Below are 27,248 nucleotides of genomic sequence, written 5' to 3'. Positions count from 1 at the left end.
CTAGAAAAAAATCCATCTACAATTTAATGCTATTTTTTTCTTTTTAATAAAATAATTTATTTTGATTTTAACACTTATGAAATATTTTTATTTATTATGAGTTTTTCTCCTTGTAAAGTTTGACTATATTTAATGATGATTTCTCAATCAAATTTTAAGTATAAAGGCATCATTTACATATATCTTGTTCAAGTAATATCATAAATTGTTGCATTTCAGTTCAGTCACCTCGTTCTAATTTCCTAAACATATATAGTGCATTGTAAACTTACTATATAATTGTCACATTTTTCTTGTTATGCTCTTTTATTGTATTTGTCAAGTCATGATTATGAGACTCAACATAATTTTAACACTCATCATTCACCACCCTTTACTGGATATCCTCGTAATCTATAAGGATAGTTGCATTTCCTACTTCTACTTTCAGTAACATGTAATTCTTTATTATATCACATTAATTTTTCTCTTCTTTCACAACCTAATAATACAAATGTCTTCATTCCGGTTGATTATTTGAAGTATCTGACCTTAATATCGCAATAACAAAACCAAAATGATTATACCCATAAGATATTTATATTTTATCTCTTGAATTAAGCAAATTAAAAAATATTCTAACTAAATAAACTAACCAACAAATCAAAACAAAAAAATAAAGTGAATTATCAACTAGCTGTGGAATTATTTGTCCAAATCAAATATTTACATTAAGGTGACTTGGTGTAGTTGGGATAGATGCAAGAGAATACCTACATGCACAATCACGATATGAAAAAAATCCTCACTTAACTAAATGGATATCACTTTCATTGCAATCATAATTATGTTTATGGATTTTGAATATTTTCTCTCATTAACATTTAATTACTAAATAAATTACAGCAAGTACATATTACATTTTTTTATATAATTTTTTTTGCAAGTATTGTTACATCAATTTCTTATTAGAATTTACTTAATATTTTTAAACCATCTTATTATTAAAACAATATGTCCATTGTAATTACCATTTTTTTTAACTTAACATCTTAAAAATTATAATTTTAACCCTACAATCATTATTAATTATTCCCTATATTTTAATAATAATTTCAAACATTCTTAACCTTCTAATGTATTACTAAACATATTAAAAAACTCCTTCTATATTTTTAACAATCTTAATTCCGTAATCTAAATAATAAATTTTCTTCATATATAAGATAGTATAAAAAAACTCAAAAATTTCCTAAAAAATATGCCAAATTAATATTATTAATTATTATTTATACTTCTATTATTGTTATTATTAAAATTAACATTAACATTTTATTTATGGTGACATGACAACAAAATTATCAAACTACGTAATTTTTATTTCTAATTTTTACACAGAGACTAATTTTATTTTATTTTATTTAAACCACTTCATTCAAAAAAAATTCTTCAAACTTTCATTCAATTCTTATACATTTTTTTTTAAATATTACAAAACATTTTTTCATCCTTTAATTCCTTCTTACAAACCAATTAAATTTTAATCTAAACATTTTAATAAATTTCTTTCTTCGATATAAATATAAAAATTACACTTTATATATTCACTCATTATATACTTTCTATTGCATTTTTTTTTAAATACTTCCAAACTTTGATTCAATGAATATTAATAAATATTCACAATTTTTGTTATCACCAGTTGTATTTCTTCTTTCACAATCTTTTACTTTCTTCTATCTCTCAATTTTATTTTATTTTTAATTAAATTAACTTTATAATTTTTTCCGTTTTCCCTCTCGCCCCTTATTTAAATAAAAGGAAAACTCCTCGAAGAATTGGGACTTAGAAGCGGAATTTCAGAAACCTAAAACACAGTTCCAATGTGCCTAAAGAAAAGCAAAAAGCTCGTCGCCGGTGATCGGAAATAAAGTGCAAACGGTCCGGTGGGGGAATTTTTGGCAAATCCCTAAAATTTCAATCGATTCCAAATCCCTGATGATTTTGGAAACGTTCATTGATTTCATATTCCTAACTTCGTTGTTATTTGATCGTCTTGATGTCCCATCGAAGTCTTGTTTTCAGGTGCCTCTCTTTGTTTTTGTCTTTCTCCTCTCACTCGCGTAATTTCTTTTTCTTATTAAGATTCTCTCTATGGAGTTTTCTTTTTGTCTATTGAAATTAACGGTTTAAGAATGGGGTGTGCTACTATACAGTGTGACTTTAGATACAGTCAAGAAAAGTGACTTTAGATCTTTGGGTAAATTCAGTGGTGCCGATATTTTAGGGGTAACAATGTTTGTGCTACTATACAGTGTGGCCTTGTTACTGGTTATAGTGGCGATGGGTTAGGCGCATATGGGTGTGGTGTTGAGGGCTATGTAACCTATGATGGTCCAGGCATTGGTGGGTTTATGAATCAGGTTCTGGTGTTGGTAGTGCCATCAGTCAATCTTGATGAAGAAGGATCTATTACGTAACCATAGTAATGTGGGTTATGACCCACACCAGTTGCAGTCTGTGCTGAGATAAAAGAAATATTCCTTAATCAGTTCCATATTTAATTTCTTCAATCACACTTAAGTACAGTTTTACCCACAATATGGTTCCTGAATCAATATGGTTTTCTTCAATCCTATATACCCACAATTCTTGGTGGTTAGATGACGCTGTATAAGAATGAATGTATTCTTTTTTTATCACAATCCAACTTCTCCTAAGTTTTTTTTTTCATTCCTAAACTCTAAAGCATTGAAAGCCTTGGGGTCAGCTTTTGTAGAGGCTAAGGGTAGATATCTGCAGGAGTTATTGCTCTAAAATCTATAGATGTAGTTGCTTTTACACAGGTTAAAATCCAAATGGATGGTGAATGTCAATTTGTTTCATATCTTCAACCATGTGTGATCAATTAGTACATAGTAATTAAATCTATGGGCTGCCTTTCCTCTCTGGCTCTGGAATGATGTGATTTAGCCAAATCATACGTTCATGTGCTCCATGTGGTACCGAACATTGTTTCTAAAGCTGGCTCTCATGGTAAAACTAAGCATGCAAGCAAGCTTTGGTTGATGTTCACGGTCCTCATGTTGAAGTGCATTTCCCTGATGATAAACCAGGAGATTGGTTGTTTCCTGACCAGAATCAGAACAGTTTAGTTTCTCCAGAGTAAGGAAAGACAGTGACCAATATTAATTACTATATAAGTTTCTTCTAGTCCTGAGTCGTTTTTTTGGTTGTGTATTCACTGCTCCCCATGATTCAATCAATGGAAAAAAAAAAAGTAAGCCAGGTACATATACTTGTGAGTCTTTTGATAGAACCCTGAGTTTTGAAGAGGGAACTTTGTTTTCAGAAGTGTATGCCTTATTATGTAGGCTATTTAAGACTGGACTGGACTGCCTCATGTAACAGCTAGTTTTTTACATTTTAAATATGCAACTAATTTGTATCACTTTCGAAGGTGTTAGAGTTGTCCATAAATTTCTATGAAGTTCTTAACTGTTAAATGAATAGCATAAAATAGGGGAAAAGTCTCCATTTTAGAACAAAGAAAGTAAACATAAATTATCTCCAAAAACTGCGCTATATAGTATTTTATATAATATAATGACAGTTGCATGCATGAATCTGGTTGGTAATTTGACTTCTGGTTCTTCTGCTGTAATTTTAATTTCTCTAAATGTACTTTGTTATTTGTTGGATACATTAATGTGAAATCTCTATTCCTTAGAAATCTGTGATAAATTTGTGATGAAAATAATTTCATTTGTATTTTCCTCTTAAACTAGTATTTTCTTTTAGTCAACATTTTTTAACTGCGGCATGTTTTTTAATAAAAGTGAGAGTGCTAAGGCATCACTATGTTTTTTGCCAAACTGCTGCATGGGATAATTACTATGTTTTCTTCTACATGGTAAATGATGCTATGTATTATGATTGCCATCTGTATATTAAGATTAATGTTGTATGAATATTTTTAAATTCAGGTGAAATATGAACATATAACTTAGAATCTAAAGTGTGCAGAGTTAAATAGAAAAAGAAGTGGTTTGAAGTTATAAATTTTCGACTGTAAATTTAAAATAAGTTGAGTGATAAGTCATTGTTGAAGGGAGATGAGAGAGTACATTAATAGATTAAGTTACTTTCACCCGACTATACTCTAAAAATTAATATAAATGGGTGGGTTTTATTAATCTAATCTACATGCTTTTAATCTAATCTAATATAAAAATTAATGTTATTTTCAGCCAACTATATAGATCTTTAATCAACTATATATTCAATATAAAACTTGTATATTTTTTTTAAATATAAAATCAATTAATATTTATGAAAATTTCACCTGGCTAAACTTGTTATAGAGGTATTTCTCAACTCTAATAAAATTACTTTTGTAGGTTTTTCTATTTTGTTTCTATTTTTTTATCTGACTGTATTTAAGTATCACCAGCTTTAGAGAAGCCCTGGATCTTGTCAAGGAGGCTATTAGCAGAACTGGTTATAATGAGAAAATAAAGATAGCTCTTGATGTTGCTACTACAAATTTTTGCATTGGTAAGTATAAGTTTCTATCCGTTTTTATTTTTAGATTCTTGAGAAGATAAAATTTGGTGATACTTGCTTATTTTAATATTGCTTATTGCTATTATAATTTGACTGTTGCAGCAGCGCTATGCTAATTATTTACTGCATCGTTTACTTTCTAAGAGATGTAAAAATAACAATCTTATCTGTTAATAATGCTTCAATAATGGCTATAAATACCAAAGAACATCAGGCATCAGCTGTGGTAATGTCATCTTTATTTAAATTCCAGTTGTGACATTTTTAACTTGGTTTCTGAGTCTTGTACAAGTATTATATGATGGTATGTGATTATTGTTATTTATTTGGAGAGGAGGGGGAGTTACAGGTAACCACTTTTAATTTATTTTGAGTTTACATACTTTAAAATTTTAGAGAGATAAATAAGGGTTTGGAAGGGTGAGAGATAGACAGACTTTAAAAGTGATATAGGATGACCATGGGCGATTGTTATGAATTTTAATCTCAACAGCCTGTTATTGATTTTTTGTCATGCTTTATCATTTTAATGTTAACTAGTATTTTAACCTCTTCAATGCATGGGATGAATGATTATTTTATACAACTAAATTTATAATAAATATTTTTCATAAAAGTTATATTATAGTAATTAAATTTCATAACAAATATTTACTTTTAAACATAAAAATCATATCTTAGATTTTTTTTATAAACAATTTATATTGTGATACTGGGTTGTTTTAACTATTGATAATTTATTTTTAAAAACATTGAAATTTAGTTTAGAAATAAAGTTGAAAAATATAAATAAATACAGTTAAAAAATATCCTTATTCAAGATAACTATTCTATTTTATATAGAGAGGGGATATTAATACTATGCTTGATAGTTAATTTATCAGCAAAGCTACTGCAAAATGTTACAATATTTCACTATGTTAATTTAATACTTAACACCTTTTTCTGTCATGCAACCTTCCTCACCTCATGGTGTTAGGCTCCTTTTGCCTTTTGAATAAATTTGACCAGGTTATGCTGTTATTTATATATGCTTTTTCCCTGATATAGGTAAAATATATGATCTAGATTTTCAATCTCCTAAAAAACTTTCAGGTATTTTTAAAATTTTTTTAATCAATTAATATTTTGTTTGAGTTAATGTCAATTCAATCTCTGTACTAGTTAATTTGTGCAGCAAAGATTGTGCTGTGCAGTAAGTTTTACCATTTTGGAGTTTGCACAATGTTTTAAATGATAACAGTGTACATTTTTAATAAAAAAATAAGAACAAACTGATTGCTAGTGTATAAATGCCATATTGACTCGTTAGCAGGCTGTGTGGGCAAGGGAGGAATAAACATTTCATATAAAATTGTTGTCTTTTTCCTCTATATCGGGATTGAGCATTAGATAGGTTAATTGCATATTGCGACTGAGATGTTTATTTTACAGAAATTGGCTTCTGATGGAACTTCTGTTTATATAGTTTTTTTCTTTATTTGAATGGTTCTCCAGATAGTTGGGAATGATCTCTTGATGTCAAATACAAAACGCATTGAGAAAGCAATAGCTGAGTCTGCTTGTGACCTTCTACTGAAGGTAACTTTTGTGACTTCAATAACTTTTTAGTATTTTGTTTTGCCTAATGAAAAAATTAATCTTATATATATATATATATATATATAAGTTGTTTATGGAATGGAATCCTGTTTCAGAATTAAGTTGAGATGTTGAATATCCACAGATATTGGAAAAAGTTGCTTTTCAAGAAGATAAAGACCATAAATTGCAAAGCTAGGTTATGTAAAAAGAAGAGAAATGTAATCACAACATGCCTGTAATTTTGAGTTGCCTGAAATGGAACTTGTTTAGGGAGAATAAACTTCGAGAATACAGAGAACCCAATGGACCGGGGAATTAAAAGTTTGGAATAGTTCCCCGTGTTCAAGGAACAGAAATCAAGAGATTGTGAATTTGTGACAAAGATAAAATATTTTGGTGGTGATCTGTCTCTTCCAAAATGCCACAACACATAAGCATGAGATAGATACAATACACGCATAGGCGGAAAAAGAAAAAGCTGTAACCAACTTCTACACTACCCTATTTTAGTGATTGTGCATTGCCACATCAGCAAACCACAGTAAAAGGAAATAAACCCAAATGAAAGAGGTAACCTATAAAGCAGAATGAAATAAAAAAATAACGTGCAAGCTACAGCATTTATAGGTGATCCCATATAAATTCTGTAAGAATAGCCTCCGTGCATCTTTGTCCCCAAGCTGAGAAGTTGAGAACTTCTTGAGAAAATCATAGTGAAACCCTCAGGTGGCATGCTCTGGAGGTAAATTCTTCCATTCGATGTAAACTTTAGTAGCAAAACGCATCCCCTCTTTACCATTGTACAAAATTGCCTTAGGCTCCCCTATTGAAAACTAGTTATGAATTGGGTGGCAAAGGGTGGGTATTAGCAGAACTAGTATCCTTGCAAAGCTTCAGCTGTGCCACATGGAACCCAATATGTATCTCTGAACTGGAGGGACGTTCCAACTGATGGACACTTGAGCCAAATCTTTCCAACAAAATATTTGCTTTTTTGAGATATAATTGTTGGTCTCTAAGGACCTGGAAATGGAAGACTTAAGTCCAAATTGGAACGAGAAATTGATGTTTTGTGGTTTGTTGATTCAACTGTTGATATTCTACACAAACTCTCCAAGAACCATTTTTTCTAAACACCACTGAAGATGCATAGGGACTATTATTGTGTTGAATAATTCCCTGGTTAAGCATTTCATCAACTAGATTATCCACTATGTCTTTTGAATAATGCAGTACCTAAGGTCTTCCTCTAAAGGAATTCTATGATCAAGCCTAATTCTGCAAGGGGTAGGTGTTTTGGCTCAGCAAATATGTCACTGAATTCTGTGATGAGATCATCTATCTCAATTGGTAAATTGAGAATTTCTGCATTGGTAGAGTTCAGTGGGCATGTAGGAACTTCAAAAGGATGGGCAAACTTGTTCAAATATAAAAATCACAATTGGGCCCTTTGCTGGATTGTGTCTGTAAAGGTTTTATTATTTATCATCTTAATGCTAGAAGGGTTGGCTTGCCTCAAAACAAATTGTTTTCCTTCAATAGTAAATTCCATTTGCAGCTTCTTAAATCTCATATGATTGGACCTTAGTTGGACAACCATTGAAATCCTTGAACTAAATCACAATGCCGCAAAGGTAATACCATCACATCAGAAGAAAATTTGTATTGTTGTAGTTGCGAAGGAAAACCTCTACAGATATTTTGAGAATCTAATAAAGTCCCATGAACAACAATAATTGAAAGCAATGTTGTCAAACTCGTAATTCGGAAGCGGATCGGAAAGGGTCTGAAAACTCGTAACTATTCGGAAGAGGTGTTACTATTTGGAAAAGTTACTATTCGAGTTACTATTATACATAATATAATTAAAAATATATTCATAATTCATGAAATAGTCCCAGTGTTATTGATATCGTATAGTTATGTCGGAAGGTGTTGTGGCTGAGATAGAAAAAATGTGTTTGAATTGCAATAACTATAATGTTTTAAATGGGCGAAGAATAGGCCAACAAAACCTAATTTTAAGTAGGTTTTGAACTCTTAATTAGTTTTAGGCTTCTTCTTTTGCACCCCACAATTTTCTAAATCCTAAACTGGCCTTAATCTTTTATTTGAAAAAGGACACCGTACTAGAAATAGGGATTTGGGAGTGTGCTACGGATTCATCAATCCGGAACTGAACATTTTTTTTTCCGGATGAGGGGTGTTTCAGAAGCAATTTTTGCATAAATTATTGATTTTTGGATTGCTGAATCCGGAAGCCTAATTCTGTTACGGATTCATGGATCCATAATGCTTTTTTTTTAAAATTATGGATTTTTGAATCCGGAATGCATATTTCTGTTACGGATTGGTTGATCCAGAATGCTTTTTTTGAATAATGGATTTTTGAATGTGAAATGCATATTTTGAATTACGGATTGGTGGATCCGTAATTTTACCGAAAATTTTACTGAAAGTGCCAATCCAAAATTTTTCCGGATTCCATAATCCATAATGCAAAAAATAAATACAGTTCAAGTGCATTTTAGAGTTTTTAAAAAATAATAGGGACAATTTGGTCTTCGTATAACATTGTCGGGGTGCAGGAAGAAAAATGTAGGGGTGCAGGAAGAAACTGTTGGGTTTAATAGTGCCAAAGTTCAAGAGGGGGGTGAATTGACCTTTTAAATCTTTTTCGCAGAAATGGTGTTTAACACAGTTTACAGAAAATAAATCGATTTATGTGAAAATGAACAGATTTATTTTGGCACGGTTTGTGTTTGAAAAACGTTTATACAGCCAGGTTAATCACAAGATTATGCAGATAGATTTTCCAGATGCACACACACTGATATTAGAACGAAAAACAGTGAATCACCAAAAACAACAACCTTCAATTTCGAGCAAGTGATTAAGGTTCAATTAATGGTTTGACAGTTTATTGAGTGATCTATTACAATCAACATGTTCTAATGGCTTTTAACAGATTATAAGTGTTCTTATTGAAATCAACCAGTTTTCTAGAAATTAAGAACAATATGAGTCGTGCCCAGAAAGAACAGATTTATTTTTAATTGCAGAGATTGAGAGAGAATGAACACAAGGCAGTTATACTGGTTCACTCAACTGAGTTACTCTTGTTGAAAAAACCCATTTCAGCTCACACACACTCTTCAAGAAGAGTGTTCAACCAAACTATTACAAGGAATGAAAAGTGAAACGACTACACCTGATTGAGGATACAAAGATCTGCCTTAAACCAGTAGGCAAGATTGCTAGAACAGTAGCAGCACCTCACACCAAGCTTTTGGAACCAAACCAAGAACAAGCACTTTGTGATTTTCGAAATCTTTTAAGAACAAATGCTAATTCTTTGTAAACTCTTAATTCTCTGCTGTAAAACTTGTTTTTACAAATGTATGAACGATGTTTAAACTCAGTAACAAGTTTTCATTTTATAGAAAACCAACTTATAACAGAATTTTGAAAAACAGTTAAAGCTAATATAAAATGAACAGATTGAAAATAAAATGAACAGATTTATTTTCAAAAGCAGTTAGAGAATTTGTTAAGTGAGGAGACTTAGTCAACCATTCTGGTGCAGAGATAAAACTGAAAAACGTTTAAGCTAGATATGGCACCTGAGACAAAATGAATCTATTCATTTACAGATGAACAAATTTATTTTTCAAAACGAAAACAGAAAAGCTTAACTATTCAAACACAGTCGTTTTGAAAGGTAGAAGACTTAGTCAAAATACATGATGCACAAAATCTAATTTTCACAAGACCTAGCCAAGACATCAGTTTAAAAATAAATCTGTTTATTTAGAAAAGAACAGATTTATTTTTATGCAGTAAACGTGTTTTTTGTAAAACATGTGAAAAACAGTTTAAGAAAACTTATGCTTGTTCTTATCACATGGCTAATGGTTATGAGGTGAGTTACTCAGCAAAAAGCCCACTTTTAAACAACCTCTAAGCACTACCTAAGACACACTTAAAGCAATATCAAAAATACACATGAAATGTACATAAAAGTCTTCATCAAACACAATCTTGAAGGGGCAACAATCATCTTCAACAATCTCCCCCTGTTTGATGGAGACAAATCCCCATAGCTCTTGTTGCTTTAAGAACCTGCACTGCACCACAAATTAAACCAGAAAAACAGAACATTGCATAACATGTAAAATGTTTTAAAGGTGCAGAATTTAACTCCCTGTTTTAGCTAGCTTCACCTAGCATGGTGAGCTATTTTTCTCCCCCTTTGGATTCATCAAACAACATGTAATCATAGGGAAAAAACCAGAAGCATAACCATAATAGTCCAAAAGATAGAGACAAATTGTTCATCATTACAGACTTTTAAACTAATAAAGAAAGCATGAAAAACAGAAGACTACTGATCCTTGTAGTAAAGCTCCAAGTTGTGCCTGAACCCCTTCAATCTGATCATCAAGGTGTTGAAATCTTGCTTGAGTAGTTTCAAAGTATGCCCTTTGTTCTGTAGTCATTACATCAAGGCGATACAACACTTGCCTTTCAAACATAAACATTGGTTCTCCTCGGTATTCTGGAGATTGATAGGCAACTATGGCATTTGCAGCAACTTCCTCATGCACAGATTGGGTAGCAGGTGAGTCATCCTCCATGGGAACTACTTCATCCTCATCCTCATTGTGGAGGTTTGATGTTTCATGTTCTGCTTGAGGGTCCTTTCCTTTAAGAACCACCCACTTGTCCTCAATTTTGTGAAATCCCATTTTGGTGAGAGTTGAATTATCAATCTCACTTACAGCTTTGATAAGGTCGTTTCTCTCATTTGTAACATCAACACCAAAGTAATCAATCAATTTGGAAACAAGAATAGCATAAGGAAAGCGGTAATCAGCCAACCTTTTTTATTTGAGCATGTGTTCATTGATAATGAAGACCCAATTTACCTTAATCTGGTTAATGATGCAATATAGAAGAATTAGATCATCTTCATGTAAAACTGCATGGTTTGTACCTTTTGGGATAAGTTGCCATGTTATGATGTAGGCAACAAGGCGTGGAGTGAAGTTCAAATGCCCTGCATGGAACCTGCTTATACTCTCTGTAGGATTCCTCATGCAGCTTTTATAGTATTGCAGCTTGTTGAATTCTTGAATTCCACTGGTGTTTCCCTTTCCTACTTTCAGTCCAGCATACCTTATTCCAGCCACAGAATTCCACACCTCATTTGTGATCTTCATCTTGGTCCTTTTCATATAAGAGACAACATTCTTTCCATCCAATGTGAGGTTAGTGTAAAACACCTTAACCAAGTTAGGATATACATTACCCGTTAATTCCAGCAGCTTTTTCAGTTTCTGGTGCTTCAACATAGCCCTTGTTTCTTCCAATTTTTCAGATTTCAGCCAGTTGAAATCCAGCACCTTGGGTATATTAATCTGCTTTCTGCTTGTCTCGTGAATGTAGGCATTGATTGCCTCTTCATTTCCAGCGAACCAACCTTCTAGCACACCTTGAAAGGTGGTTTGCTTGCCCTTATTTTTCTGTTTCTTTGAAGAAGTCATGGTTGAACCAAAATTTTTCTCTTGTTTCAAATGGTGAGAACAAAGAATAGGTAGCCAATGTGGGTAGCACATATTCACACAGATTTATAGTAAAATGAATGGGTTGATACGGCAGTTATGAGTGGATATGCATGAATATTTTATGCACTGAATTTGTGCAGAGAATCTTTGAAAACATGCAGCAAATATTTAGGGTCACGATGCACACAATTCATACCTTTATTGAGCACCCAAACCATCAAATCGGTTACATAACCATGATCAAAACCGTCAAAGGTACAGAGGTTAATGCCCACTAGGTCAGTCAAACAGTCAAAGATCAAAATTTCTCTTTCCTAGTCATAAATGCATATCAGTATAGAAAATAAACACATTCAATTACGAATAAACAGATTTAATTTTTCACTGCTAGGCACAATTGACATTTATAATACCTAATTCATTAATCAGAAAATTAAACCTATCTTTGGCTAATGGTTTTGTGAACAAATCAGCAAGTTGTAAATCAGTACCAATGAACTTAATCACACATGTTTCATTAGATATGTGTTCCCTTAGAAAATGATGCCTAATTTCAATGTGTTTGGTTCTCGAATGCATGACAGGAGTTTTGGTTAAGTTGATTGCACTTGTATTATCACACAGCAGAGGTATATGGTTAAGTAAGATACCAAAATCATTTAATTGTTGTCTTAGCCATATAGTTTGAGCACAACAACTCCCTGCTGCAATGTATTCTGCTTCAGCAGTGGAGAGAGCTACACAAGCCTGCTTTTTGCATTGCCATGAGATCAAGCTTGATCCTAGCAAATGACAGGTTCCACTTGTGTTCTTTCTATCAATTTTGCAACCTGCAAAATCTGAATCAGAATATCCAGTGGTTATGAGGTGAGTTACTCAACAAAAAGCCCACTCTTAAACAACCTCTAAGCATTACCTAAGACACACTTAAAGCAATAGCAAAAATACACATGAAATGTACATAAAAGTCTTCATCAAACACAATCTTGAAGGGGCAACAATCATCTTCAACAGAAACTGCCTTAGTTTTAACTCAACTACTCATGATACCACATGATGTGAGTTGATTTTAGGTTGATTCATTAGGTGACACTTTTTAGAATTAGGATCAGAATTCTTAAGCAATTAAGGTGAGAAGTCTAAGGAAAATCCCCACTGGACATTAACTTAACAAGTGTTAAGTAGATGTGAAGGTTCATTTCCAAAGACCAAAGCAAAAACACAAGTATAAATGAATATGAATGACAATTAGTGGTGTGGAATCAAGAACACAAAACAAAGACAATGAACCGATTGAATTAAAGATTCAACTCAATTAAGCCGATTAGAAACACAAATAGAAACCATAGAACCGATTAGAATCATCAAACAAAGCAACATAACCGATTGGATTCAAGCACACCTGAACAACACATATTTAGAGATTGACATGGAATGGAAAGGAAATTAGAAGATGAATGATAGGAAGAACTTATGTGGTTTAAGCAAGGGAAGATGGTTCACGCCACTTGAAGGTGAATAGACTTCAATATAAGTGATGTTGCCGCCACTTATGTAATTTTACATGAACCAAGCATTCCTATTTATAGTGTTATAGGATCGGTTTTGAACAAAACAAATAGGTGGGAAATTCAAATGAAACTCATTTGAAATTGCCGCTTAATACAAGTCACATGGAAAATGTGTCTTCTCATAAGCCCTAAACTCCTATTCACACCTCTTTTTTATGTTCTATTTAAATCTACTCTAAAGAAAATACAAAAAAAGACATTAATTGATGCTCATCTCCTAATACTTGTGCCCTACTCCTAGTAATCCTCTGAAGCATAGTGGATGAAGTAATCTTGGGTTGGAGTTGGGCCTGAGGCGTCCTCTCTATGGACTGGAGTTCAGTCCATACAAATGTTATTATTACTAATATTATTATTTCTATTCATATTAATAATATTATAAATTATTAATATTATTATTAATAGTATTAAGATTATAAATAATATTTTTTTTGTTATTACTACTAATGTTATTAATATCATTAATACTATTAATGTTATTAATATTATTAATACCACTAATTTCATTAATATTATTAATAATATCATTAATATTATTATTATTATTAATATTATTTATATTATTAATATTATTTATAATATTATATGAATATTATTAGTTTTATAATGTTAATAATATGTATATCTATTAGTTCTACTTATTATTAATTTTTATTATTATTTATGAATATTAGTTATAATTATTTATATATATAAAATATTTTTAATATTATGTATATAATTATTATGATTAATATTATTTATATTATTTAAAATTATTAAGATTATTTATATTTTTAATATTAATATTGCTAATAAAAATATTTATATTAATAATAATATTGAATTTATTTTTTAATATAGATATTTGAGTTCTTTAAGATATTTACTTGCCTCATTTTCTACTCAGGTTTATTATGTTTGAATCACAACAGTTTTTCATAATTAGAAAGAATATAATTTGTTGCTTCAAGACAGCCTTAGTCGATCTGTAATGTTATAAAAGATACACAATTTTACTCTTTCGAATTATAAAAGATACATGTAGAAATGAGTCTGTTCCAGTTTACTTGATCCTCTCTATCTGTTTCCTCCATGTTACTAGCATTGAAGTTGATGCAACAATAGTTTTGCTTACAAGTAAATGATCTAAAAAAAATACATCTGCAGGACCAAAAGTCCAAAAGTCAAAAACAAACTCACTATGTCACTATCAAATAGAAATTAATTTTTAGAAACTAAAATAATTAGTTGCAATAGTAACTAGATTAGAGACCATTTTAGAAACTAAAACAAAAATTGGTTTCTAAATTAGTTTCTATTATTTTGTATTATTGTTAAATAGTTTCTAAATTGGTTGCTAATTAAAGACCAATGTTTTTTTTTTCATTTTCTTTATCTTTTCCTTTTTATTGAACAGAGGCCTAAACCTTTATGCAGGGAAAGGAGTCTGTGTGTTTTGCACAAATCAAGTGCAAGTTAGAACCAAGACTAAGGGAGTGCAAAAACAAGCAAACAAGTTGACGGAAGAGGACACCTAATGTGGACCCTGGCACAAATAACATATATATATATATATATATATATATATATATAAATTCATGGAAAGAAAAGATCGTCACCCTCCCAACAACGATGCAAGCTGAAGCCTTCTGCATAATGTTTTGGTATGTGGAGGAGGTCCAGATTTAAACTAGATAGTATAATTTTGTTAATTTTTTTTTTTAAAAGGGTTGGAGTAGTCCTAACACTCTGATAATATGAAAACGTACCTTTCCCCCTTTCAGAAGTTTCTTTTGTAGGTTGACTTGGGCCTTGGCTCGTGTGGGCCAAGTAACCTATTGCAAAAGACATTCGTAGTGGTCTTTTGGTCATGTGTAGTGGTTCTCTGATATTAAGGGAGTGCTTCTCGAAGTGTCTTTGACCCATTCAACTTTAGTTGCAACCGTTTCTCTGCCACGTAATTATCGTATTATATTATTTAACGCACCTTCGGTTGTTCGGGGTCGACCGGTACACTTGCCCCCCAGGCTCAAGGGCACGGTTGGCCGAAGAGTCGTAAGACATGGACGAGATTTTCCAAACAATGCTCAATAGTTGGCATCATTAAATGTGTAGCAGAGACGTGACGTTTGGCAGAGCCGTCATTTTGGTGCGTACTGTTACATCTAATAACTTCAACGGTGGAGATTGTGTGTCGCTTCGTGTGCCGAATGAATTTAACCATTAGATTGCATTTGATCTAACGGTGCTGGATGAATGATGGGGTATCCCTTCTCTCACTTCATTGCCTATAAATAGCGCCTCATTTGCGAGTAGAAAGGTTTACACACCTCTTCTACCCTTTGAATCTTGTGTCGTTTGCTCCAAGTGCCGAGTCCGTTGCCAGTGTCAAGTTTGTCGTTGAGTCTGTTGGTCAAGGTTAGTAATGCCTTCTTCCATAGAGTCCTCTAATAGTGTAGATTCGCCTTTGACTCACACCGCATCCGGCAGTGCGAGTCAGTCGTCGGACGGCCCAAGCTATGATTGGGTTGATCCGTCCGTTCTTCAAATTCCCACTAAAATTGGGATTGCTGATGATTTGGATGAATTCTTTTATGTAAATAAGAATTTCTTAGCGTCTGAATGTCCGACCGAGGCATTGGCCGTTGACGTCTGTGGTGTAACCGACCGTGTATGCCACGGTCGGGAAAATGCATCACATGACTTTTTCTTTGTATATAGCACGTTCTTTTCTCACTTGCACATAACTTTTCCCTTTGATGATTTTACCATGAGAGTTCTTCAGATTCTTAATGTTGCCCCTACCCAGTTACATCCAAATTCATGGGCAATTTTGCAAGCCTTCCGAATCCTATGCCAGATATTTGGCCTTAAACCCACTCCTGAGTCATTCTTATACTATTACCATACTCACCCGAGCACTCATGTAGGCTGGCTGTCCTTGTCTAGTCAACCTGAAAATTTACGCTTTGCTGCCTTTACCACTTCCTATAAGAATTTTAAGGAATATTATTTTAAGGTTTTTGTTGAGCCGGACGGTCGAGACTTGTTTTACAAAGCTGATGGAACCACCAAATTTTTGTTCCATTGGACTGAGAAACCTACCCCTCTCGACAATCGTTTTTGGAAATCTCTAACCCCTTTCGACAAAGAAATACTATTGATCGTAAACCAATTGCCATGTAGGCTTCCCACCCGAGAACTGGTAGCTCTATATGGATCGTTCAAACAATGGGCAGATTTAAATGGTATGAGTTTCTTTTCGTCAGCCATTATGCTATTAACTTGATGTAGTTTAATTTTACGTGTGTTTTGCAGATATCATTTTGAAGATGGATCCAAGTTTGAGCAAATTCATGAAAAGCTTGAAGAGGCAAGCGGATAGCCGCAAGATCTCTACTGTTGCCGGTATCAAGTCCAAGTCCCCGACTGTCGTTGCCGAAGAAGTGCCGACCGAAACTGTCGTTGCTGCTCCAGCCGTGAGCAAGAAGAGAGGACGTTCGTCAAAGGCGCAACGATCGAAAAGTGAATCAACACTTCAGCAACATAACCCACACCTCAAACTTGCTCCACACACCAACACCAACAATGCATAAAAAAGAAGAACAGTGACCACACTCATCCATAGTGCCTTTTCAAATAAAAGGGCCATCACTAGTTTTGGGATTCTTAAAATTATAGGAGTTAAAGCATGTGGAGTTGTCTCCCTTGTTATTTATTAAAGGAAGAATATATGTTGTCTTTTTCTTTTCAATTTTTTCATATTTGTGATGTAAGCTACAGCTAAATATTAATGCATGCATTAAAAATCCTTATTTCACTAATTAAAGTAGCTTACTAAATTAAAATATTTAGAAAATATGACTGTTTAATCACTTAAAAAAACAAGATATAATGAAGCGATTTTTTGTTGTGTAACTTAATTTATATTATAGATTAAAATATATTTTCAAATAATTATTATTTTAATTAAGTTAAATTTGCAAATATTTAATAAAGTATTTTATAAAAAAAATTAAAACAAATAATGCCGTTAGGGTTTCTTGTCAATTAGGAGAGAAGGGGACATTTTTTGTGTTAAGTATAAAGAATTGAAATAGAAAAATAACAGAATGTTATAAACTACTAGTGTTAAAATGTTTATGTACTATAATTTTGTTTGATTAATTGCAAAATTAGAGAAACAAACACACCCTTGGGGAGTGCAAAGCAGCAAAATGGTCTCCATGAGCAGAAACCTTATTACTGTATATTTTTTCTTCTTTTTTAAATTCATTAACACAACCTAAAAACTTCAAATGCTTTCTGTCAATACATATGGGAAAGCAAAATAAAAACTATACATCAATCATTTTACACTATTTAGATGGTTAGTATCAGTTTTACACTTCACAAGCCTGATAGTTAGAACACGTAACCATCTCCACCCTTCTTCGGCTATCTCCTTTGGTATACAAGAAATTGAACTGTACAAGACACTGTAATTTCCAGCACTCTCAGACAACTGTTAAGAGAGTTTGAAATACATCTCATCAGCAATTTACAAATCAATAAGAGTCCAGCATTTACTATAACAAAATTAGAATACAAAAAGTAATTTTAACATACAAAAGAATACTCTGTAAAACATAACATGCATGTGGTATTAGAGAGAGAACATATCCACTGAGAATTTGTTTATCATAAGTGAGCAGAATAAATCTTTTAACCATATAAGTTTTATATAGATGATACAAATTGAATGTTACGTAAAAGGCCGCATTTGCTTATGGTTTAATCATGAGAATTTATGTTAGATCCAATATTTGTTTCTCAAAGAATAAAACACTATTTACTTGATATCCTCCCTATATTCGTTTTAGTTTTCAAGACTGACAAGACTACACACAGGATGATACCAGTGTCCACAAAAGCAACACTAAAAAGTTCTAAATATATCTGCATGTTGAAAAGCAAATCTACGTATATTTATACTCACCAGGATCGTCAAAATTTACTCTTTCTCCAGTAGAGAATAGGCAGTAGAAAATAGCAGCAAGAAAATAAAGGAGCGATGTAAGCAACAGAAATGCTGGGAAGGAACCAAATAGCTCAACAAAAAACCCAGCTCCGACTGTTCCAATTATAGCAGCCAATGTTCCAGCAGTATTTGTTATTCCTACAACAAGAAATCAAGAGGTTTTCATTATAAGAAATCTTATTGTAAAGCACACAGACACGTATTTTCCCAGCTCTTAAAACAGATTTTGCAAATATTTTTCACCCTATTTTGCACATATATGTTAAAAGACCACTAACTAGCCTTAAAATTCCTTTGAATGTTAAAAGTCAAAATCCAATCTATCCAATTCCAGGTCTTGTATCCATCCAAGCTACATGAAACTTTCATGAAGTACAATAACAGGTGCTTTATACATCTACAGCACAGCTTGACCAGTTATAGTTCAATAGGTTAAATAAATAGCACAAGAAATTTTCTTCAATTACTTCCCATACTAGTTAAATAATACCTTTTACAACACATCACTTATAAAGATAACATGATACAGGCTCCAAACGATTCAAATGTATTTACTGGTAAAAATATGCTCTAATCTTATTAAATGTACCAAAACATACATATACCACAAGATGAAGCATACCATGCAAAACACCAGAGTATTGTGGTGCAATCTCCTGTGATGACAAAGGAAATGAACATTATATTAGAGAGTGAGGACTTCTAACAAAAAAAAAATTGTTTTTACATGACTGAAAATAGAAACCTGAAGGTTCACAAGAAAGCCAGAGTGACTGAAAGATTTCAGGCCAAAAGCTAGAGTAAGCCAAGCAGAACCAACCGAGGGGCTTTTTGCTGTTGCTAAGCCAATGAGGCAGAGTCCAGGACCAACAAAACCAATGGACTGCAGTGAATGTGCAGAAAAAGCATTACAATGTAAACTAATACATAGTGAGAACAACCAAATTCAAACTAGGATATGAGTGTAGAAAATAAAGATAACAAAAATAAGATGACAATCAAAGCTTTTTCCCACTAAATGGGGTCAACCACATTAATCAAATGACATCATTGGGCACTATCCAAAACCAAAGACTTAAAAATTACATGATCATGAATTTGAAATACATGACACATTAAGAAGTGTTTTGATTGGACCCAGCAATAGGAAAGAACAGAAAACTAAATTCAGATGAAAACTGAAACAACAGAGGATAATTCCCCTTTACTCTGTCCACTCATCAATTGGCACCTGTCCTTTATGTCCTGCCTGCAACAGCGAGGACAAACTGGTACTTAACTGCATAGTTCTCAATGATCTTACGCTTTAAAAGATGCAAAGACAAAAAAACATTAACAGGTTGAAAAAGAACAAAGATATTGGAAGAAATTCAGATAGGGTCAGCCTCGGATGATTTATGTATAACGTCCAAGTAATCATTCACTGTGGTTGGCCTATCTCAAATTCTCCCAAATATCCTGGAGTAGTTTGTAAATGAGTCATGACATTAATACAATAGGGAAATATAGTTTTTAACTAAATTAGAAATAGAAATTTGTTACCGATATAATTCACAATACATCTGCAATCTACAACAACGCATAAATTTAAAGTCTACCCTTGTAGAAATGTAATATGTCCTATGTCTCTCCTCTCCTCTCGTTATAATATATGCAATGCAACGTACCTGCATAATCTTCCGAGTCAAAGTGACACTCGTACCACTTTGTATCATCATATCTGACCACAAACCAGCAAGGTAATTCATGATAGCCATCACAGCCCATGGAACTGCACTAAACCATGCTGCATGTCTGAGATCCACACGGTAAACCTACAATGTAGAACCATTTATACATGAGTGTTGATTTCTAAATATTTTTATCATTTGATAATCACAAAACTAAATATGATAAAACTTACTGAGCTGAAGTATATGGGCATCCAGGAAAGAACAATAAAAAACCCCTGTGAATAAGAAGAAGAAAAAATTAAAAGGGGAAACAAATAAAAATTTGCATAAATGATAACAACAATACTGCATGATGTGGGCTCCTGAGCCACATGATGTTGCTTGGCTGGGAACTGAAGGTGAGGATTACCACATGCAAATTGCAACAAGATATGTGATTCGAATTGCAACCTAATAAATGACAATTTGCTATTAAACATGACAATTATCAACTCCAATTAAAAGCACAACTAACAATTAAACAAATGCTGGAGTTGAAGCATTACCCAACTGTGCATGGCATTTGCAATGATCAGAGACCATGTTGGCAGCTTTGAAAGCAAGCGCCTGAAAGGAGGGATCACTTTAACTTTCTTGGACTTAGCTGTCTCCACTGGAAAAGACGTTTGCCTTCTATTCAATATATACTCCAGCTCATATTTTGATATTTGAGGACTCTGGTCAGGAGTGCTAGACGTTGCAGACAACCACACCAACACCCAAAGAAACCCAGACAGTCCAAAAATCACAAAGGGACCAAATATACCACCTTGCGACATGAGAATAGGAGAAAGTGTGAGCCCTAGTGCACATCCAAGCTGAAACCCAGCCATCGAGATTCCTACAGCCCTTGATCGTTCCGTTTGTGGAAACCATCTTAAACAAAGAAACAAAACCAATCATTATAAATATCAAGTCTTTGTGGCTCCCGCAACTTCATAGTTCACACAATCATGACAAAGTGACAAGCAAAGCCCATCTCATGTCATGATAAAAGATAAAAACTTGTAAGTCATAACATAACCTTAGTATTGGAACATTATAACTACCATCTCAAAACGAAAATTGCGCAGTGCAGAGCATAAAACAACGAGTCTGTATTTGGTTTCACTTTCACAGTGTCGTATTCAAAGTCATGTGTGGTGCGTTGAATTAAGCAATTTATACTAATCCTTACTACAAACATGCTTTTTGAGATAATGTTTTTTTCCAAACATTAATCACTTCCCTTCAGACACAATCTTAACCAAAATCAAGTTTGTAAAGAATCACCTTACCTGGCAACCATGTTATTCATGGAAGGAAGAGCGACTCCTTCAGCAGCGCCAAGAATAGCACGAACGACAAGGAGAGCCAAGAGGGAGGTCTGAGAAGCCCAAGGCGTAAGAAAAGTTGCAAGTGACCACAAGGCCACTCCCCAAGCCATCACCACTTTGCCACCGTAGTTATCTACCAACATCCCTCCAGCTATAGGAGAAGCAAGATACCCCCACAGAAAAGACGACTACATCACCACAAACCAACCCCACAATAAAATCAGAATAAATAACGCATTCACTTGCACTGTAAAGTGTTACTCTGCAAACAAATCACACAAAATCATAAATAGTATGTCTATCGATTTTTAATTAAAAATCTACTTTAAAAGCGATACCAAGAATTATTCGCAGTGAGTTGCGAGTCTAAAGACTTGCATGTCCATAAAACTTATAAAATCAACAACCGACAAAAGAAATACATCAGATTCAATTCTTCAAACAGTTGGCATGCACAACCTGAACGATTCCGGAAAAGGCGCGGCTCCACCCGTTGGCAAGGGACAAAGGCACGATGGCCACGGACATGACGACGCGATCGGCGTTGCAGAGGGCGAGGGCGAGGGCCAGCATGGCCACCACTTTGACTCTCTCCGAAGTGATGAACTCTGTGAAACTCGGCTGTGGCTGTTGGCTCTCCTTGGAGCTCGAGTTGAAGTGAGCGTCATTGGAGGAAACGCGAAGGCGCGGAAGGGAGCGAAGAGAGAGTGAAACGTTGGCGAAGTTGAATTCCGTTTTCTTGAAGTGGGTTTTGGGAGAGTGGAGCGCCGCCACTCTGGTGCGGTGGGTTTGGGGCAGCGAGAAGGGTTTGGCGGCGGGAACGATGGCGGAGGACAGCGCAGCCATGGCCGCGGACGGTGGAAGATTTCAGTATCAGAATTGGGTTTGTTGGTGAGGTGGTTCACAATTACGCAAATGACCTTCTTTTGATCATTTTTTTAGTCTCAGTTTAAAGAATATTCAACTCCCACTCACTTCAATGAAGTATAAATAAGGATATTGGGATTGATTAATTACTCGTTTTACCTTCTAAGGGCACAATCGTCCACGTCATAATCCTTATGCTAAGTATTTATCCCTTCTAGTTCTTACAAAATTGTTGGTTTTCTAAGGTTCAAGACTTGCTTATAGTGTTAACTTTTTTTATTAGTTTTGTTGGTTAAACATGATTTTCATATATATGGAACAACAAGGGCTTTTTCAATTGCTTAAAAGTTAGGAGAATAATCTTATTAATCTTGTTGGATTGGACATGGATGAAGTTGGTGATGTAGGTAGTCAATGTTCAAGGAAAAACATACATGTAGAAAAATCATTATCTCAACTTGAGTAAGATCATGTGACTAAATTACTTCTTAGGACATGTTTGGGTTAACAACTTAATTAAGTACTTTTTTCAATAAGTGTTTATCATATAAGTACTAATGTATAAGTTGGTTCTATATCTATAATGAAAAATAAAATAGGGTTAAACAATTCTTATATAAGTTGTAAGTTGTTTTGGTAAGTTATTTAGAAATGTTATAGTTAAAATAAGGTAAAAAAAACTTGTGGACATGTCATAAGCTATATTCATAAGTTTTGATACTTTAAAAATGGTTAATGTCATAAGATAAGCTTAAGTAAGTTTTAAACATATTCTTCTAAATAGAGCCTTAGTTCTTATCATAATTTCTATTGTATGATTGGATAGGTTTTTCTCAAATTTTGCAAAACATAATGAAATGGCGATGGTAAGGATCGAGTAAAAGTTCGAGTCATATGATTATTCGGATGGACGAGGTCACTAAATGTTTCTCTATTTTTAAATTATTTTGGTGAACCTTTTATTTTGTATTGTTTGACTAAGAAACTCATACGAGTGCTAGAAAAGTAATCTTATCATGTGAATTATGTCAATGAGGAAGCAAAAGATGACCACAATTGATACCTGAAATATTATCGTAAGATTTATTAACCTTGAGGCACTAAGTGGTGATGAAAAATCACAATCAAATTAGCAACTCTGACAATAAATACGAGGCATCATCAGCTGATAAGAATTGGCATTGCTAACCATGATATACTCTGAACAATCATTTAACTCAATAATAAATAAAGTTCATTAAACCCTAAAAGTTAAGAACACAAGCTAATTTCTGAATAATGTTGAGAGAAAAAGAAAAATTGTGATTAGATCTTATAGAAAAGAATTATGTGACTTGTATTCGACCAAAATGTCTTATGGTTGCGACTTGGAAGGAGTTAGAAGCTCACTCCATAAACATTTTAGAAATTAAGAACACAAACATAAGGCAAACATCAAATAGTTGGTGTGATGCTATTCTCAAATTTTTATTGGGCATTCTCATTTATCATGATGAAATCAATCTGCAACTTGGCGAGGAAAAATGTACTTTTTTCTTCTCAGATTAAAGTTCCTTGAAACTCGTATGTCTCAGTCAACAATACAGAGTGATATAGGAGATGTACTGGAATAATGGTCACAATAAATAAACCAAGCATTGTTATTTTAGGGTGGGAGATGTGTTTAATAAATTTCACTTTTCATTGCACATGTCTTCATATTATGCTCTCACTCAGAACTTTATCTAATTAATAAGCAGTGACACATACCCAAGTCAGTTTCCCAAAGACAATCTTCATTTACAGACATTTATAAACCATATTGAATTACATTTTGCTGTTATGTCTACCAAACAGTGAATGACGACCTTCGGCTATTAATTCTCCAGTTGCTTTGTTTTTAAGGAGAACAATTGTCCCAGAATAACCTCCTTTCCTTCCTAACAACCTAGAAGTAATTTCTAGTTCATCCTGCAACATAATATCAATACATGCATAAGGTATAAAACATTGAAATGCAGAAGCACATGTCACACCCCAAACAGCAAGGTTCATAATGCAAGAATGCATGCACCAGAAGGAAGGTAGGGGGAAAAGAAGCAGGAAAGTTGGTTGTCTACAATGAACCCAATTTATGAAATCTAAATCGGGAGTCTTATAATAAATAAACGGTTGGAATCATGGAATGGACACATACAATAAACATGTTGCTAGCATTACCAGGCCTGAACTCTGAACCGTATCAAAAGGAAACCTTTTTTAAATCCTCGGTTTAATCTAAGATTAGTCAATGAAACCATTTTAGGAGACAAAGCTCTATTATTTTCTTTTGGTTTATAAGATTCGAATCCAAGTCCTTATTTAAGTTAGACTCGTCAATTGAACTAATAGGACACTTTTAAAGAGAATGACTGTGTTTAGAAAGCAGTTATACTCATGGCTAATAGAATTTTTAGGGTTTTTGTAGAAGAAACTTAAGAGAAAAGGAGTACCAAGATTGGCTTTCCTGTGAACTGAATGTAAATACAAACACAGACTAAGTTGTTAGGGTTTATTTGGGTATACTACTTCGTCAATAAACACTTTCAAGAAATGAAAAAAAAAAATCTGAGAAACTTGTTTTTTTATAGCAAAGAATAAATCAAATAAAATGAGACTCTTGTCCCAATCCTTATACATACTTATAAGGAAAAACCCAGATCAAACTTCTTAACACTCAACAGAATCGACAGACACTACAACTTATAACTGAGCTTCGGCAAATTAGTTTAGTCCAATTTTCTTCCAGATTATTTTTCTTAAATTGTTTATGAGAAAATGATCCAAACACGTCCTTAATGACTAAGAACTGAACAGGATCAATCTTAAGTGTGTTCAGTTGTTACACATAGGTTTTGAATGGTTGAAAAGTAGAGTAGGTGTGCAGTTCATTATGAACTAGCATGTCTCTCTACAAAATGGAGGCCATGAGTAATAAACAATCTAACCAACCTTAATGAAATCCAGATTTATGAATTCACAAACTTCCCCAATCCCCAATGCAATTCCTACAGCAACTAACTAGTTGGTGGGTTGAATCATAATCAATTTGTCACCCTAAAACACAATGGACAAGAACTAATGAAGTGAAAGTAGGGTTGTTGGATACACATGAATCATTAATTTCAATGTTTTACTCTCATTAACTTACACCAACGCGAGCTGTGGAGAGAAAAGAAATGGACATGTCGACGGAAACACTCATGGGGAGACCCTCTTCATGGATGACGGCGCCTCCAACTTCGTCCACCAGATTCGCGATTGCTCCATTCGCCAACTTCCCACCCCTGTCCTGTAACGTAACACATTCAAGATCAACCTCAACAAATTGAAGCAATTTCAACGAACATGTAATGAAATCAAATAATCATGGCGAAAGAGGATTGTTGATCGATGATAACGATGATAGGAGTTCATGAAATGGAAGTTACGGCGAGGCGAGAGGGGACTTTGAAGGAGCACGAGACGCAACCGGGTTGAACTCGGTCAACTCGGATTCCGGCGAGGACGAAGTGTTCGTAGAAGGAGGAGTTGGTGCCGGTTCGGAGAGAAGGAACAGATTGGAGTGCTGACACGGCGTCGTATTGTTCAGGCGTGAGCCTTAGCATCTCCTTCGCTTTCTCCATTCTTTGCGTTTCTCAGCCCACAAATTTCTTCTTCTGTACCTGTTTTGGTTGCTATTTGGATCTTCAATTCATGGGCCTAATGGGCTTCAAAAAGGCTAAAAAGTAGGCAATAAATTGATTTGACTATAAAACTACATATTCAACTATTTCAACTAACCCTGTCAGCATTAATTAATCGCATTTAAACAAAAAATCAGTCATAATAAATTTCATAAAATTAGCTTTGGATTGTTAAGTAGATTTAAGAAGATGTGTTGTTAAAAAGAGAAAAGAAGAAGATGATGTTGATGTTGATGATGATGGTGGTGAGATATATGACATAACTCATTTAGTGTATGCAGAACATTTATAAGTGTTAATGTATTAGAGGTTTTACATTTTGAGTATTTTTTATTAAAATATTGTTCTATTCAATTTTTCTTTTCATTTTTTCTACATATTTGAAAATTAATTTTGTATTTAATAAAATAATGTGATTATTCTCGATCAAGAGAACAATTACATTCTTTTTCGGTCGGTTGGTCTACCTGTCCCTCTTCCCTCTTGAAACTGTCTCCGTGCTCTCCTTTCACCCCTCATTTTTTGTTTTTGTGAACTCCAAGTTTGGATGTACTTATAAAAGACAATTTGATGTTCAAGAAAGTTTTTGGTATCCGACACTCAGTGTTTTCTGGATGATGACATATCTGATTATTGAAAATTGTGTCTATTTATACGATTATCATAGACTATTTGTTATTGGAACGGATTAGGATTTTAGATCATGATTAAAAGTGTATTACCTAATATTTGACCACTAATTAGTCTTGTTAATCTTATGATTTAACATAATGAATTTAGTTATGTGAGTCGGTCTTGACGGCGAGCTTCAAGTGTCGTATGGACCGACCAGTACCATGACTAATATTTTATTTTTTGTCTTTAATTCACGTCTTCCTTATTAAATCTTTTTTAACTTAGTGATCAATTCAATTAAAAAATCAGAAAAAAAATGAATAAGTTAACGAGAGTTAAAGAAAAAGAGTGAAAAGAGAATACACAAATTGAAAGAAAGTGTTAATAAAGTGACAAGATATTTAAATAAAAATTAAAAGTACTCATATTTATAAAATAAATTAAACCTATATATATTTTAGTTTTTGTTGAACTTTGATAGTGTTGAAGAAACCAAGAAAAGGGTGAAAACGAGAATTTCAAGAAGTGGTGCACGTGTGGTCACCATTTAGGGTTCGCATCCCAATTAAACTCAAAGCATAATTGATTGGGTTGAGGGTTGACTTCTAAATTTATCAAAACCTTACGGTCAACTCATCATTTTTGGGTTGAGTTTGTTTTATAAATGCCTTCAAAATGTCACTCAAAACGTATAATTTGAATTAAAATAAATTAGTCTAACTTTTTTGTATGAAATCCATTTTTTTATTATGTTTAAATATAGGT

General features: G+C 33.4%; 3 protein-coding genes and 1 non-coding gene across 18 annotated transcripts; 2 read left to right on the top strand and 2 right to left on the bottom strand.

The window, feature by feature from the left end:
* The first annotated feature begins 1,819 nt into the window (after positions 1–1,819).
* LOC137826022 (uncharacterized) lies at positions 1,820–17,078 on the top strand. 12 transcript variants are annotated; one of them, XM_068631863.2, is made up of 6 exons: positions 1,820–2,064; positions 4,433–4,536; positions 5,596–5,640; positions 6,043–6,126; positions 14,687–16,497; positions 16,568–17,078. In XM_068631863.2, exons 5-6 carry the CDS (start codon positions 15,675–15,677, stop codon positions 16,843–16,845), a joined length of 1,101 nt encoding a protein of 366 aa, XP_068487964.2. In that variant the 5' UTR covers positions 1,820–2,064; positions 4,433–4,536; positions 5,596–5,640; positions 6,043–6,126; positions 14,687–15,674; the 3' UTR covers positions 16,846–17,078. The 12 variants fall into 12 exon arrangements, 7 of the variants coding, with proteins under 7 accessions (XP_068487964.2, XP_090150541.1, XP_068487963.2 ...); XM_090294415.1 differs by having other exon boundaries at positions 14,667–16,497; XR_011083393.2 differs by lacking the exon at positions 5,596–5,640 and having other exon boundaries at positions 14,687–14,913.
* On the top strand, positions 2,934–3,119 carry LOC137827340 (small nucleolar RNA snoR127). The gene has a single exon (XR_011083730.1). It is a non-coding gene; the product is annotated as a small nucleolar RNA snoR127 (small nucleolar RNA).
* Positions 17,079–17,375: 297 nt separating the features above from the next.
* On the bottom strand, positions 17,376–22,445 carry PHT4;3 (phosphate transporter 4;3). Of its 4 annotated transcripts, none has more exons than XM_090294000.1 (10): positions 21,757–22,392; positions 21,259–21,485; positions 20,488–20,857; positions 20,352–20,392; positions 20,173–20,217; positions 19,937–20,083; positions 19,015–19,152; positions 18,892–18,925; positions 18,228–18,407; positions 17,376–17,753 (listed from the first exon to the last, which is right to left on the bottom strand). In XM_090294000.1, the coding sequence occupies exons 3-10, from the start codon at positions 20,522–20,524 to the stop codon at positions 17,746–17,748; spliced, it is 630 nt and encodes a 209-aa protein (XP_090150126.1). In that variant the 5' UTR covers positions 20,525–20,857; positions 21,259–21,485; positions 21,757–22,392; the 3' UTR covers positions 17,376–17,745. The 4 variants fall into 4 exon arrangements, with proteins under 4 accessions (XP_090150126.1, XP_090150127.1, XP_068486428.2 ...); XM_090294001.1 differs by having other exon boundaries at positions 21,259–21,559; positions 21,757–22,259; XM_068630327.2 differs by lacking the exon at positions 20,352–20,392 and having other exon boundaries at positions 21,757–22,445.
* A 1,381-nt stretch (positions 22,446–23,826) lies between these two features.
* LOC137824455 (Thioesterase superfamily protein) lies at positions 23,827–25,875 on the bottom strand. Its single transcript, XM_068630104.1, has 3 exons — positions 25,614–25,875; positions 25,334–25,474; positions 23,827–24,114 (listed from the first exon to the last, which is right to left on the bottom strand). The coding sequence occupies exons 1-3, from the start codon at positions 25,806–25,808 to the stop codon at positions 23,971–23,973; spliced, it is 480 nt and encodes a 159-aa protein (XP_068486205.1). The 5' UTR covers positions 25,809–25,875; the 3' UTR covers positions 23,827–23,970.
* Between the last annotated feature and the right edge of the window lie 1,373 nt (positions 25,876–27,248).

Source organism: Phaseolus vulgaris, chromosome 8 (assembly GCF_051622355.1).
Source record: "Phaseolus vulgaris cultivar YP4 chromosome 8, ASM5162235v1, whole genome shotgun sequence".
Taxonomy (NCBI): Eukaryota; Viridiplantae; Streptophyta; class Magnoliopsida; order Fabales; family Fabaceae; genus Phaseolus; species Phaseolus vulgaris.
Note: the sequence above shows the minus strand (reverse complement) of the source record. Positions and strands in the feature narration are given on the sequence as shown.